Consider the following 16,603-nt stretch of genomic DNA (forward strand, 5'->3'; position numbering starts at 1 on the left):
ACTCTTGTTTATTTTGTTCATTTTCTTGACAATTTTTTTTAATCAGTTCATTTTTACACCTTTTACTCTTTTTTTATTATTATTTTGTTGAGTCAGTGCTTATTTTGTCCATTCCTATACATCTACATGGTAGTACATACTACATTCTTCAAAGTTTGGGTCCCCGTATTTATTTTTTGCCTCTTGAGCTAAGGATGTTTGGAAACCACTGAAACAGACTATAAACATTTGGACATGCTGTTGCATAGATAGTGCGTCCTTATACTGTATGTACCACTTCTTCTTAATTACAAAGCAGTGTTGTATTAGCATAACATACATTGAGTTGGAATTTAGAGTTCGGCTGTTATTTTTAGCTCCATGTGCTAAACACGAGCACCCATAAATATTAATAGATGTAAAGACAAATGCATCCCCTCCCGTCTTCTCCCTCATATATCATACATGTGCATCTCGCCCAGGCTGTTCGTCCTGCTGAGCTGTGAGGCGCCAAAGCCTGTTCAGCGATCTCACAGTCTGTCCCCAGTTTCCTCTTATCATAACGGCTAACAAACTAACACCAGCCACCAGTAAAACGCTGCTGAATCTTTGGCAGAGGCGGGAGAACCTGCCATCTGCGACTGGCAAAAAACACACAGATATTCTGTCATTTTAGAATCTTATTCTCTTCGCTAGAACATATAAGAAACACGCCAAATTTAATCCTGTAACAAGCCATGATTTCTTGCGCGTGTTCTATTGTTCCCGTTGGTGTCTTCACTTTTTTTTAGGTCGCACTTGTCTAATCCGAGTTGAAGCAATGTCAGTCAGCGCATCGGAAATCAATCTTAGTTTGCCTTTCAGAAAATGTCAGCGAATGAAAACACTTGATAGATTGTTCCATTGAGATCAATACTTACGTAAAAAAAAAAAAAAATCAACTTTTTGCAGATGCATGAAGAGCAAATCTTTTGTTACATGTGGTATAGAACCTGTTGCTTGCATTACACATCTCCCATTTGTGTTCACATGTGATAGAACTGAAGATATGCACCCTTGGGGATTCCAACGCCTCTCCTTGTCACCCTGCCCTACATTAAGACATAGCAGTGTACAATATCAGTATCTGCAAGAATATCTGTTTCTTAATTACAGATAATGAGCTAAGGACCGTTTTGGCTCTCAGGCAGAAGAGCTGGCAAACTGCAGATAAGCCCGACTTGTAAAAAAAAAAAAAAAAATCATATCAGCAGATGGGGAGGCTTCCAAATGTAAGGCTTAGCAACAGCAACAGCAGCAGCAGCGTTTCTGCCTGGCACTGGGACTCCCAGAGCTGCCTGGTGATGACTAAAGCAGTGTCCACAAACACAGCGCCCATGAGAGGAGTAAAGTTTTCCACCAGCGCAATCCATAGCAGATTCCAAAAGTAACCAGTCACTTTCCAGCCTCTGAAGAGGACTTTTAGGATGTGGCGGGGTCTGCAAACAATGCCTGTTTGCTCTGTAGTGTGATAAGTAGAAAAGACGAGCTAGGTGTTGGCCCATGAGTACGTCTGGGTATGGTTTGGACTACATAATATTGTACGATCATAAATTCTTTCTGTGTCACCGCTGAGAGACGTGACAGATTTTGTTGCTCCCCGAGCGATCGTCACTTGCCGTTTTTATCGACATGAGTGTTGTCACTGGGACGGCCAAGAGTGGGTATTCCCTTGGTTTTCAGAGGGTTTATGTGCTGTTTGGGCTGTAAGTTTGTGGAAGACTTAAGTGCTTGGCTGTTGAGTCGGGAGCCCCATCTGCAAGACACTTTTACATTATACATTTTTCATTTTTGGACAGTTTTTATTATCTTTCATGGAATTCAGCAACATTTTGGTACCACATAATGTGCCTAGATTAATGTAAAATCAATGTACAGAGCATCAAAACAAAGTACATTAGCTTTGTTAGATGTAATGGTTGCACTTAGTCTCTACTGAACATGAATATGATTGGTGTGTTTATTTCTAACCTGCTGTAGGTTTTCCAAATGTGTACACAGAGATGATAATAAATATACGAACACACTGATTTTATTATTGAAAAATGCATGTTTTGTTGCAGGAGAACCCCCAAACAATTCCATTTGTGTTCCTAAATCTTCCATAACCTTAGAATAAACACTGCATTAGTCAAAATCAATGCACTGTTTTTAGTCAAATAACATCACAGTTTTAAAGATCTTTAATTCTCACAACTACCGGCATAACCACAGCGCAAACCCTTCCGAAACATAGGAAAAACCCTGATATATTTGTAGAAACTTTGGGAAAGCCTCCAGAACATCTGAAACAAAACTGGGGACAGACTGCAATCATTAGATCCAGAAAAGGTATGTTTAGTTACAGATGCTCTTCAGAATGACCTTACATTTATTAGGTTTATAATGGTAGGGAAAACCCTGACCATGGTATCTTTAAGCAGTGTGTTTGATAAAATGAAAGGGAAAAAATGACCTGTAGCAAAAAGAACATTCCATGGCTTTTCAATCCATCCTTGCTTGAGTTAAAAACCATAATCGCAAGAACAAAAAAACCCCCAAAGATGCTCGTATTTCTGTCAGATTGCAGATGAGGCATCCCAGGTGTAGGTTGTATCCAAGATTATCATGGTGTACGTAATTCAATATCACCCAGCCCATGTCTATCACAATACAGTTACTGTATATGAATAGTCAAATAGTTAATACCATTCTATATCACATTTGATTGTTCCATAGAAACAATAACTGCCTTTTGTCTTATGTTTACTTCTCTCCGTGTGTGTTTGTGCTGCTTTCGTGGGATTTTCTTGTCTTGTGTCAATGTGCAGTGTCCAGATGCCAAAAAAATAGTCCAAAAAAGCCATTATCTGTGACTCCAAAATATAAACAATGCAGTGTAATGTGAGCCAATACACATTTTCTATTGTCATGTGATATATGTCATATCACACAGCCCTATTGTCCACTATGAAACACTATTCCAGATAAGATGATCAGTTGACACGCATTGTCGTATCCAGCGTGATTTTGGGTGTAGTCTGAACCCGGCCTAAAACTCTGCTATTATATGCATGTCCTGCCTCAAAATTAAAACCAGAATCTAATATTTTTTTGTTCTTCTCCGTGCCCCCTTTGTCATCACAGGTCTGCGGGTGGAGCAGGAGGTGGTGACCTCTTATCCACAGGTGGTGGTGGTCCGGGTGCCCACGCCCTGGGTGCAGTCAGACAGCGACATCACTGTACTCCGTCACCTGGAGAAGATGGGCTGTCGGCTGATCAACCGGCCTCAGGCTATTCTCAACTGTGTCAACAAGTTCTGGACCTTCCAGGAGCTGGCCGGCCACGGGGTGCCTCTTCCTGACACCTTCTCATACGGTAAATCGCCCAAAGATGTTTATGTTTTTAACATTTTCTTTAAAGCTTTCAGTTTATTCTCAAATATAATGGATATTGGACCTCTTATAGTACATTTTCCTGAATATAGCACCATTCACATTTTATATGTACCTAAAATAGTTTTTTTTTTTTTTTTTAAATTCATGTCCTACTCTTTTTTTTTTTTTTTATACATTTTATTTTCAAAGCAACAGCAAAAAAACAAAACATGGCTAATCAATAATTAAAAGAAAAGAGGAAAAAAAAACCAAAATAACACACAAAAAAAAAAACAATAGAGGTAGACTGATACATCAGCCAGTTGACATATCGGCCCAATAGATAGATTTTTTTCAATATTGGCCATCAGCTTAATTTTTTTTTAAAAGCTGGTATTTGATCAGTAGTAAAAATGTTACAGTATATTTGACCAGGCACCTGAGTGGGCAGCACTTGAAGTTCAATAAATGTAAAGAGTACTATGTGTGCATAATTTAATTTATATTGCTGCTTAAAAAAATCTTAATTATCTCAGTGTTTCAATTGTATTTTACGGTCAATGTGCTTTTAAAAAAAAATAAAAAATCGGCTGTAGATGTCGGCCATTGGCTAACCAAATAAAAAAAATCAGCATCATGTCCTACTCTATTTTATTTTCAAGGCAACAGCAAAGAAAATAAAACATGGCTAATCATGTATTAAAAAAAAGAGGGGAAAAAAACCCACAAAAAAACAATAGAGGTAGACCGATTTATTGAGTTTTTTCAATGTCAGCCATGGACTTTAATTTTTTTTTTTTTTGAAAGCTGATATTTAGTTAGTAAAAATATTTGATCAGGCACCTGTGTGGGCAGCACGTCAAGTTCAATAAATGTTAAGAGTATTATGTGTACATGTATTAATAATTTCATTTATATTGCTGCTTAAAAATCTTAATTATCTGAGTGTTTCAATTTTATTTTACAGTCAATGTGCTTTAAAAAAAAATCTGTCTTAAATATCAGCCTAAATAATCAGCTGTAGATATCATCCATTGCCTGACCAAATTTTAACTTAAGTTTTAAAACGGCACTGGTCTTAGAAAAACCCATATCGGTCGACCTCTAAAAAACAAGCCGCATAATTGAGTTGTACTTATAATGAGTTACTGGAGATGGAATAGAAAGAACAAAGGGGTCAGAAATAAGGACAACAACTTATGGAATGCTAGTCAGGGTAAAGCAGTAGTGAATTTGTTTGTGAATACGGACCAGGTTTTGTTGAAATGATTACTTGTCCTAATGATGTCCTACTCTATTCTAAAGCTTCTTAATCTCCTCTGACAGTCCCTGCGAACAGGATTCACATTGTTATCCCGAAACCATCTCCAACATGGACGTTGTGTTGATGAAAATCTGCTTTTCCTCTTAAGAGTAATAATGAAGAATCAGACTCAGTTTTTCCAGCTGTTTTTTTTTTCCCCTCACTTTCTGGTGCTGGTAGATGTGGGTCGTACCACTCATCCTGGGACATTCGTGCGTTCAGTTCCTCTAACCTTTACTCCCTGAGAGTCAGTGTAGAATTTTCCCTGATCACCAACAGCATTAATTAAATTAGAGATTACTCTTACATGCATTACAACGATCCGCAGTCACTATTTGGAACACACATGTTTTTAGTAGTTTTAATGTGATTCATTAGAGGATCTGGGTTTTTCTGATGCGGGGGGCTTTGGTGCTGTTGTTGGGTTTGGAGGTTTTGGGGGTCCTTTGCCAAGAAAATTTTATATTTTTTGACTAAAATACATATACATATATTTTTATGCTATTGTAGTGTTTTCTATTGGGATGTGTATGAATAATCAGTTATGAAGTCTGAGATACTGTTATGAAAATAGATGGTACAGTCATGGGAAAAAATATTAGACCATCAAAAGTCATCAAAAACAATGGTTATGCAGTCAAGTACTAACTCCTGTGTGTATCATGTACTAAAACAGACACAAAAGAAAACATGGAATGCCTAAAAGCACTGTTTTTGTCAGTACAATGCCATAGATATTGATGTAAGAACTGGAGGGATTTTGTTTATTATCAAGAAAACCATGGAAAATGGATAGATATCAGCTCTGAAATTAAACTCTTCTGAGCAATTTTTGTTGCTATCATTATGTTTGTCCAAACAAATGTACCTTTAGTTGTACCAGGCATTGAAATGACCAAGAAATTGAAGAAAACTAGGGTGGTCTTATAATTTTTTTTGTGACTGTATACTTGTGGTTTGCCCACTTCAGTCCAGTTTTAGGTTAGTTTTATTATTATTTCGGTTTAAGTTGAAGGAAACTGACCAATCACCTTAAATCAGCTTGTTCATTCGACTTGGAAAACTAATTAAAATGTTCATTCCTAGTTTAAAACAAGTTTGTACAAGAGGTATAGTGGTTTTCCTCTAAGAACAAGAACATTTGAGGTATTTTAATAAAAAATGTGCCGTTTGTCATAAAATCTTGCACCATTATTGTCACGTCTGTGGAAAAGCTACAGTAGATAATAAAGAAGCAAAACCACTCAATAACATTGACTCCACTTTGATTGAATTTTTATGAGGTGAAGGTTGAAGCCAACTGTTCCAGTGCACTCCACCATTATTACAATCAGTAAATCAATGATTGATGGTACCGTTCAGTCAGATTTATTAACACGTCTACACCTTAACGACCAACATCCGAATCCACAAACATTATGAGAATCACCTTGTGAAGCAGCGTAAAAATAAGTGGTAGCTCTGTGTAAAGATGGAGTTGAACGGGCTGCTACATTCAACATTTTATAAAGGTGACTATCAATTAAAAAACCCAATCAGAGAATTCATTAAGAGTTATTATAGTTTTGAGAAATATTACTTCACTTTTATTTTCAATTCTGTCTTTTAGTTCAGACTTCAACATGTGTAACTTTTTCATGAGGAGTTTACTAGAGTTAGTTGAGTTCAGCTTAAATGTTTCTGGCTTTGGTTTAGAGATGCAGCAAAAGGAAGGATGAGAGAATGCGAAACCACTTTAGTCTTGTATTTGACAAACTATTAGCATCAAAGAAGGACATGAGTGAGGCAACTTTTTACCTGCTGTTCTATTCTTTGTCAGTTTGTGTCACATAGTTGATTGTAGGTTTTTTAATGTTATTATTTTTGTTATTTTTCTCTTAAGTCAAGATTCAAGTTTATTATCATATACACAGCAGTACTGAGCAATGAAATTCTTGCTTTGCCAGTTCCCTTCGCACGACTAACATAAACATTTAAACTAAACTGTAATGAAATAAAGGAAATAAACTGTACTATTAAAACAATTGAACCCTGTAAAGCTGGAACCATTAAATCATTGGCAGAAAATTCCAGTTCCTTGAAACTGAGCCTTTATTGGTCCTTCTGAACCCCCCAAAAAGTTACAATTTCAATTTGCATGTATGAGTTTCAATTTTGTATCATATTTGATACACTGTATCTAAATGCTCAAATATTATTTTTGAACAAACAAAAACATAATGTATGTCTATGTCAAACAAAATGGTAATTCCTTTTCAAAATTGGCAAAGTTCTACCTCCTTCCTCATTAATGACAATCTTGTACTGTAACTGTCCTCCCTCCTGGTGGATTATCTGTGTATTGCATGTATCTAATTGTATACATCAGGTTTTTCAAGAAAAAATATCACACTGATCATGTAGAGGGCTTCAAAACTCATGTATCAAATATGATACGTTTGGCGTTATAGGGTTAAACTAAACTAAAAGGAAATAAACCGTCCAGTGTTCAAAAGTGTTTCTCTGCTATATGTGACCTTTGAGTAGAAGCACTGAACATTAACTACCCTTATTAACAATAAAAACAATAAATAAAGTTGGTGTCTTAATATTCATTAACTATAACAACTCAGCTTCTTTGTCTTTCTGACATTTTCTGCTTCTTCAACTCTTTTATTTATTTAGGAACTCTTCTAAGGGTTTACACCAGAGCTTTGTAAATAATTTGTATCTTTTCTGGGCTCTAGTCTCAACTTTATAGGGAAACACCCATAATTCTAAGAATTTTCTTCAAATTTCGTCACTCGGAGGACTCCTTTGTAGGAGGAACATTAATGAACACGGCCTCTGGACAACACCACCAACAAACAGCCCTCAGTTGTCCAACAGCTGCTCATGTCCATGTTGTGCACTGTCTACAGAGCTCCGACTGCACACAATGCACACTCTGTAAATCCATTAGCATAGTGTATAAAAGAAGTGTCGCTCAAATGCACAAACATGCACGCACCCTACACAAATACAAGAAATCCCACAGATACATCCAGCTCACAACAGTTGTGTTTCTGTGGAGAGTTAAAGCATAATGGATTATACGTAGCCGCTCATGTCAATGATATCACTTAGTGGATACACAAGAGCAGATTATGGAAAACAAACATATGTGTCAACAAATTATAAGGGAATGCAACAGTTGTGGCGGTATCATCTGCCCTCCAACTGATGTTAAAGGAGTGATATTTTGCTTTTTTAAATGGAATTATGCATTTTATTTTGAAACATTTCCCTGTGGTCTACACAAACTGTAAATGCTCTGCTTGGGTATGAATTCTTCATTAATTGAACTCCACAGGTCTATCTTCAACTCTATTTCTGTGTAGTGACACCAGAAAGGATGTTTTGAGTGCTGGCCCTTTAAATGCAAATCACCCACTTCACGCCCCGCCCCCTCCAGGTTGTCGACCATGCTTTCTGTCCCATTCAGCCACTTGTGTTTGTTAATACAACCAACAACTTAACATTTTAGGTAATCGGCTCGAAGTTTGGACATATTTTCAGGTTTTACTACAACCGCTGCTGCTGACAAACAGTTATGTCGTACTCGGAGAAATGTTCGTTGGAAGTCTTGACCTTATATGTGCAAATGTCGTGATGTTACTAGTTTTAAAACATAACAAATTAAGCAGGAATTGAAACAGGTTGTAGAAATTCACTCAGTTTTTGCCGGAATGAATATAAAGATAGCTTTGCAGCACCTGGAGGGTTCAAATTCAAACTTGATGAACTACTAGGGTCCAAATACAGAAATAAATGAACCAAAGACTAATAAAAGCAGGTTTAGCAAAATATGACCCCTTTAACACCAGCGTTGCAGCTCTTTCTAGGCTTTTCAGTCACATTAGTTGCATCACAACGTCAAGTCCACATGTGGCTCCGTGACACAGATTAATAAGGCATCAGTCGGACAGTAACGAGGAAAATCCCCTTTAATTCCACAATCATTCATTCATAGTTATCCAATAAACCAATGATACTGATAATTTTAATAGTTTTTCTGAGCTACTGGTTTGACCCCGCTGATGAAGAAGCCATGGTATGTTGCACACAACTCTTTCTACATGTGGTGGGGGGCTAGAGTGGGCTCGTTGGCAGCTTTTCTTCAATAAATCTTCAAAGCAATGTCCTCCTCCCTGCTGCTGTGTGAAGGAGCTCTCTGATTGGTCACTTTATTTCCTCATTCATACAGATGATTCGACAGCGTGCCTCCAAACCGCAAATACATCCATGAGTCACAAATTCATTAAAGGAGTCATATCTGGCTAAACCCACTTTTATTAGTCTTTGGTTCATTTATTTGTGTATTTGGACTGTAATAGTTCCAAACGTTTGAATTTGAACCCTCCAGGTGCTGCAAAGCTATCTTTATATTCATCTGGGCAAAAATCGAGTGGATTTCTACAACCTGTTTTAATTCCTGCTTAATTTGTTACGTCAATAACTAGTTACGTCACGACATTTGCACATATAAGGTCAAGACTTCTGACGAACATTTCTGAGTACAACATAATTGTTGAGCAGCAGTGGTTGTAGTCCATACTGAAAATATGTCCAAACTTCGAACCGATTACCTAAAATATAGAATTCAGACCCAAGCATAGCATTTACAGTTTATGTAGACCACAGGGAAATGTTTGAAAATGCATAATTCCATTTTAAAAAAGCTAAATATCACTCCTTTAAAGTTTAGCTGAGGCACATCAACTTTAAAAAACGTTCGGTTGTTGACAGAACCCAATACAGATGCTGATTTCCTTCTGGTTATTTTGCCTCTGGAGTCAGAGTGAAGCCGATGGAAAAGAGTAAATGTTGCAATTAAAGCGTGTAAGGAATCACCGAATTACTGACCGTGTTTTCCTTTATATAAATTAGGTAAATAATAAATATCCCTGACAAATAATGAAGAAATAATAAGATCCCTGACAGTCATTTTCACATTATACTTCAAACATTTTCACTCAGTGCTGAAAAAAAGCTGTCTGTTTTCATTCTTTCTGGCAAATTGATTTTTTTTACAAATAGGCTGACAATAATCTGATGCGCACATTCAGATCAGTTTGCCTGCTGGAAACTGAATGAATACACTGTCAGCCTTTTTAAATAACACAATAAAAGAACATTATGTCTATAGGTACTGTAGTCAATGAATCATCTATCATATTCTGTTGGTTCTTGTCACACTATAAACCGTTATGAAATACTGTGGCAAAGGATGAAGGAATCTACCGTTAAATAACTTTACTAATACTGACTTTTTTTTTTTTATGCAACTGTACCAGGCTTTTTATTAGCTATTTTTTAATTGGTTATTTTTATGCACATTTGTCTAAAAAAAAAAACACAATAATAACATTGTCATAGTCAGTTATCCTTTCTCAGCTCCATTCATAAGTGCTTTTTTCATTCACCACAGAAGCTCTGGCACAACTTCAAGGAGAAAAACTAGCTACATGTCAAGAACTCCAGCAGGATTTGTCGTATAGAAGAACTTTGTTTCACTCTAAATACAGATATATCTTTATTTAGATTGATGTAAAGGTCCTCTGTTGGACGAGTTCTGCAGGAGTTCTTGACCTTTTTTCATTCACTGGCCACCTGCTTGTGAATGTACCGAAGTAATTCTGCTCAGTGACTTTGAAACATCAAGCTTTAGTAACAGAGGATTAGACCAGAGTTTGTTAAATTTACTCTCTGGAACAGGACCAAGGTGGTTTTTTAAAAGGCAAAATGAAGGCTGACAACCAGTTAAGAGCCATTACAGGGCTCGTGACTGCGACTGAATTACGGTCGCATGCGCCTGAGAATTTCGGTAGTGCGACTGTTTTTGAGATTACGATCGCACGGTGCGCCAATAAAAAAATGAGCGAAAATTAATACGTGCGCCTAGAATAATAGCTGCAGAAGTAACTCGTCAGCTGAAAATAAACAAGCTCCACGCCCCGCTGACTGAAGCGGAAAATCTAGTCCCCGCCCCCTCGCGTGCGCATCTCTGCGGATGGTCCAACACTGCATGACTTCGATGCACTGCCAGCGGTCAGGAAGTACCTACACTCTGGCACCAGGTCAAGGAGACCTGACTTCAGGCGTCGTGGTGCAGACCACAGTGACTAAGGGGCACCAGGTCAAGGAGACCTGACTTCAGGCGTGGTGTAGACCACAGTGACTAAGGGCCTTTAGGCCATGAAATAAAAAAGTTGGTTGTTGCAAATAATGGTGTGATTCGTCTTTCTTCTCCAAGAACCAACTAAAGTATATACCACACATTGACAATTGTTTTGCACCTGTGTCAATGTAAGCTTTTTCTTTCATACTCTATTCAAATACTTTATTCTAGGTTGTTAACATTGCTTAAATACATATAGGAATATTACTTGGTATGGCCAAGAGTTTTGCTTGTTCTCCAAATTTTTTATATAATAGTGGTGCGCCTAGATTTTAGCCTGTGCTCCTAACTTTTTAGGGTTAGGAGCACAGTGCTCCTAGGTCAAAAAGTTAATTTTGAGCCCTGCATTAGAGTTTGTGAATTTTCATTGGCTTTAAGTAGGGGTGTGACTGTGCACTTGTTTATTGTGAACCGTTTCAGTTTGGGGCCTTCAATACAATAAGGAGGTGGACCGAAAAAATATATGTAGCCTATGTGAAGACCACAAACACTTGCTTTAAGTTTCCACATGAATCTTGAAGTGAAATGCACACTGTATGAGCAGGGTGGACGTACGCGGAACCCATGTGTAATATTTGATATCCTAGATAGACGTCTAAGCAGACGGACAAGAGAGACAAGTTGACGAAACAAGAGTGGTGTGCCAAAATTGTTTAGTGAAGATCGGTTATATTTCTGGTAACACGTCAAATTTGCAAAAAAATGCGCTGAAAATGTATCGAACTGAAGGCCCCTGTACTGAAAAGGTACCAAACTGAAATTTTTCTGCACTGTTACTCGGGGTGTAAAAAAATATCGGATCTGCAATATATCGCAATATTTCATTTCATAATAATGTATCGATATTTTTAGGTATTTATTCAAATGCAGATATTGTGGAGGTTCTTTTTTTTTTTCTTTTTGTTTATATTTTATTTATTATTATTTAACACTCTTTTATTGAATAATCTTAGTTCCTTTGTTGGGATTGTACAAAAATAATGTTCTGATGTTAGTTATGAACTAATAGAATATGAACATTTGAACAGGATCTTAAACTGTAATGTCTGTAAAACATAATTTAAGTTTTAACCCAATCCCAATTATAGCATTAGATCCTGTTCTGATCAAATAAAAATGTGTTTAGTATTTGTGCATATTTCTGGTGTAATTCAGTTGTTCAAGGAAATAATCATTTTAAAAAACAAACAAAAAATTACCTTTTTAACAGTATCATGATATATCGTGATATATTGTATCGTGATCCTAGTATTGTGATTTGTATCGTATCGCCAGATTCTTGCTAATTAACAGCCCTAACCGTTACACCCCTGGTTTTAATTCAAGTCTTTCATCCCAGTTTAGTCAGTTTTATGAAGGCAGGGGAAGTTTCAGTTACATTTTTATCTGGATGAAATGGCAACTTTTACTTTCATTTTAAGTAAGTGTTACTGTTGGTTAGAATTTTACAGATATTGAAAGGAACATTTTCATTCAAAAGTCTTAAGCTTGAACGTCAGTAGCAGAAACTTTACTGATGGAGATGTGGAAATATAACATTAGCCGGATTGAAATCAAGAAATAACTATGAGGCCTGTTGGATTGTTGTTTATGTGAGTGTAGGGTCTGAAATTTGACCCAAAGACGCCTTGAAAAACATCTTAAAAAGTCGTGACTTTGGATTCGTCAAACCTGCAGATACCCTGTACACAAGCAGAAATATGTGGATGGAAGAACGCATGAAATCCAATGTATTATTAAATTATTGTTTATGACAGTATTAAACCCATGAACTATCAAATTAGGGAGAAACAAAAACTAGGCTGTTTTTACCTGAAATTGAGTTTTATTATTTTCAGTAGTTTTATTTACAGACTGTTTTTCCACCGCTTTTAATTGCTGGTAACTATAGTAACCTTATAAGTCTGTTCCTTTTTTTTTTTTTTAGGCATAGTTTGTGGGGGGTTTTAAAGTTGTTTTTCTGAACAGCCTGACAAACAGCATCACATATCTTCCCCTGTTTTCTACCAAAAAAAAAAAAAAAAAATCCAGCGCTGTGGCATTTGTGAGAGCAGGGAGAGAAGGATACAGACAGAGGGAGCAAAAGAAAGGGGAGGGGGGTGTTTGGCCTACATTCCATTCGTCTCTGTGCGCAGTAGGCCAGGCGATGCATGCAGAGTGGCTGGAGAGCTTATGTAACACCCTTCCACTGCCCCACCCCGTGCCCCCCCACATGATTTTTTACAAAATAAAAGATGCCATTGCCTCTCGCTTGCTCTCCGCCTCACCAGCTGATGACGTGGGCCTATACTCGGTCTAACGTTTGGTATCCGCTCCCTCCCTCCTTCCCTCCCTCCCTCTGTTACCCCCTCCCTCCCTCCCTCCCTCTGTTACCCCCTCCATCCTCATCTGTAAAGACACATGTGAAGCAGCATCTGGAAAAAAGCTGCGTGGCTCAGCTCGCTCACATCTGTTACCATGAGTCTATTCCAGCTACAGCAGGACAGGCGAGGCAAAGAAACAGACAAAGAGCGAGAGATGGGAAGTGGAGACGGAATGAGCACGGGGAAGTCTGTTATTAACACCTCAGTTCTCCGGTATTTGAACGCATTTTTCGATTGTCTCCCGAGCCGAAGCAGAGGAGGCCGAGGCACATCTGTGGTTACAAGCTGCTGTTGTGCGCTGATGTCACATACGGTCAGCTGGTTCACATTAATGCATCCCCCCGGTGATGAGTCGGTTCACATTTCATGAATCAAGCGGCCAAATAAGCAAAAAGGCGCACAAACACAGGACAACACTCCTACAGGCATGCTGTCACTTCTGTTACCATAGCAACAGGCTTCCTCCCATCCCCCTCCCTCAGCGCTGCTCAGTCAGCCGCTACTTGTAAGCAATGCTGTCAAAGGACGACTTCTAATGTATCCTGCGCATCTCTGTGTGTTTGTGGACGTTTCGCAGGGGGCCACGATAACTTCCGCAAGATGATCGACGAGGCCGAACCGCTGGGTTACCCCGTGGTGGTGAAGAACGCACGAGGCCACAGAGGTGAGATCCACAGCCCACCCCCACCTACTGAAACTCAACAGCCATATGGAGCCAATGTGGAAGAATCTTAACCTGTTAAACCCTGGGCCATTTGTTTCCAGTTGAAATCATTTCAATGTAACACAAAACAGTGGGTTAGCCAATAGCATAAGCTTCATTCATATAAAACCATGTTAGGATCAGAAAATAGGAAAAATAAGACAATACTCACAATAATTACTTTGTCTTTTCTTTTTTCTTTGGCTCATTCATTGAGTTTTATTTTATAGAGAAATAATATTTATACTAGGGCTGTCAAAATTAACGCAGATTAATCCATCATCATGATTAATTTGATTAAAATTTTTATCGCAATTAACCCATCTGCTGCACAGAATGACTCTGAATGTCTCTGGAAAAGCATTTGGGGCAGTTTGTCCCAATAGAGTTACTGTCGTGCATGAACAAATGGGCACTTGATCTGGTGGTGACAGACAGCAGAACCAACCCATAAAGATAGAAGACGCTAAACAGCATGCTGGCCCTCTGGATGGAAATATGAGGACAAAAAAAACAAGACAGAACAGTTGTTTCAAGTTTTGTTGAAACTGTTGAAGGTGTTTAATAAACACGTAAAGTGCACATACAGGGTGTCCCCAAAAATTTGACACCATTTCATCACCTAATAATTAGTTTAAAATGTATTTGCTCTTTTTGCTCAAAAAAGTGTAATCATTTTTATTCTACTTTCAGGAATAGACGTGCCCTTTACTGCAACAGAAAAGGCTTTCTGTGTATTGAAGTACGCCCAAACTCAGTTAAATGCGAATGCGGCGCACACATTAAACATTTGTAATAACTTTGGAACATTATAAAATTACCATCCCCAAGAATTTTTTGTTTGAAATTTGTAGAATAAAACATTTTATATCCGAAATAAATCCTATTAAGTATCATTTCTCCTGACCATGTAGTCACTCCAATATGGACATTTCAAATGATGTCAGTTTTTTTGGGACACCCTGTGTATTCCCTTCTTTCTTGAGTCTATTTGCTCATGCAAAATGAAACGCGATTAATATGCATTCAAAATTAATGACATTTAATCGTGATTCATCGAATTGAATTCACAACAACCCTGTGATTAATCTGATTAAAAATTTTAATTGTGTGACAGCACTAAATTATACTTAAATTATTGATGACATACACTAGTCTCATACTGTCAGCTTGTTTTAGATATTGACCTGTTTAAGAGCTTGTTGTTTTAGTTGTGTTTTCTTTTCTGAAAATTGGTTTTGTTGAGCTTTTAGCTGATGTGCCTCTTGTTATGTGCAGGTATAGAATGTGTATATAGCTACAAGTGTCACTTAGTATTACCATGGCAACACAGATGAAACAGCTGCTAGGTTTAAGAGGCTACTGTATAATAGCATTATCCACCACCATCATCTCTTTTCTTCTACTTTCACTCAAATCTCATTATATTGATGAACATCTCAGCAGATGCCCCAGCCCTGTTATCATGTACTGAGTAGCTAAACATAGTTGTTGGGGTTTAACATAATGTCTGCTAGTTGATGGTGTAGCCTTTTTTCTCAGTTTGACTACTCACTCTTCCTCAGCACCTTTTTTTTTAATCCAAACATGTTCTGTTTTGGCTCCAAAAAGAAAAAAAACAACATCTCAACAGCCAAAATACCAAATTGATGTCTTCTAAACAGCAGCCCACAAACCAACGGGTGACGTAACGTGACTTTTATACAGTTTATGGTGAAACCTCTGAAAGAGCTTCTGGTCTTAATGGCTGCTCGGTTCACCCTTATATGGATTTCAAGGACAGAGTGTTAAATGATTTAGAGCGGGGCTGCCTCTGCAAATGGACTGTTGCATTTGATGCTCGCAGTACGGCTACTAGGTTAATCATTTCAGCTTCTGGTTTACAAATTGACCCTAGTTTCTTCATTTTGCTGAAGTGTTGTTGATGTTATGGTCAGCCCTGGTGTCTGCTGACCCATTAGCCTTTTTTCCGAGTCTTTGTTATCAACTCTTGAGCGGCTCTACCATTGTGTGGAGGAGTAACAATGGTTCGGGGTTGCCCAGGCTGCCGACATAGCGTATTGTTGAGTGAAGCGGCCGTTGGTCAGCTACTAACTTGACCCTGATTATGGAGGTCAGCGTCTCAAGGATTGTTTTCCTCCCCTCTGTGGCTGACCGTTGACTATGGCTAAAGTCCAGCATGCCTTCCTCCTCATGAGCAAATTTAAAGGCTCGGTGAGCAAATATAAAAGCCTGGTTCCTAAATCTGAGGAGGCAATGGTTTTAATAGGTCTGCACTATATTTCGGATTACAGTGTCATTGTCATATGAAATGAAGAACTGTGAATGCTTTAATTAATTAAACAAACATCTCTTAGCACTTTCTGTAGGGTTTCAGTTAAGTGGAAAGTGAGAAATCTTAACCCATAAAGACCCAGGGCTACTTTTCTGCCAGTTTCCAACTGAATTTTTCTCTCTATTTCAACTTTATTAAGTGATTTATCAACATTTATTGTAATATTATCCTCTGAATTTATAATTTTTCACTGTAAATCATGTATTTTCCTATATGTAATTTCCTATTTTTAACTCATAAAGACCCAAACAGCCACAGGTGACCAAAACCATCTACTGATCCAAACTGTTTAATACCTGTTGATCCACTAATCCTATCAATATATG

The 16,603-nt window shown here is 37.8% G+C and overlaps 1 protein-coding gene across 1 annotated transcript in view; it reads left to right on the forward strand.

Moving 5' to 3' along the window:
• The window catches only part of rimkla (ribosomal modification protein rimK-like family member A), a 45,083-nt gene that overhangs the window by 17,551 nt on the left and 10,929 nt on the right, over nt 1-16,603 (forward strand). Inside the window, exons 2-3 of the mRNA XM_030138677.1 lie at nt 3,145-3,375; nt 13,817-13,903. Coding sequence (XP_029994537.1) covers nt 3,145-3,375; nt 13,817-13,903 — 318 coding nt within the window. The remainder of the gene's footprint in view (nt 1-3,144; nt 3,376-13,816; nt 13,904-16,603) is intronic.

The sequence above is a fragment of the Sphaeramia orbicularis genome, chromosome 7, assembly GCF_902148855.1.
Source record: "Sphaeramia orbicularis chromosome 7, fSphaOr1.1, whole genome shotgun sequence".
Taxonomy (NCBI): domain Eukaryota; kingdom Metazoa; phylum Chordata; class Actinopteri; order Kurtiformes; family Apogonidae; genus Sphaeramia; species Sphaeramia orbicularis.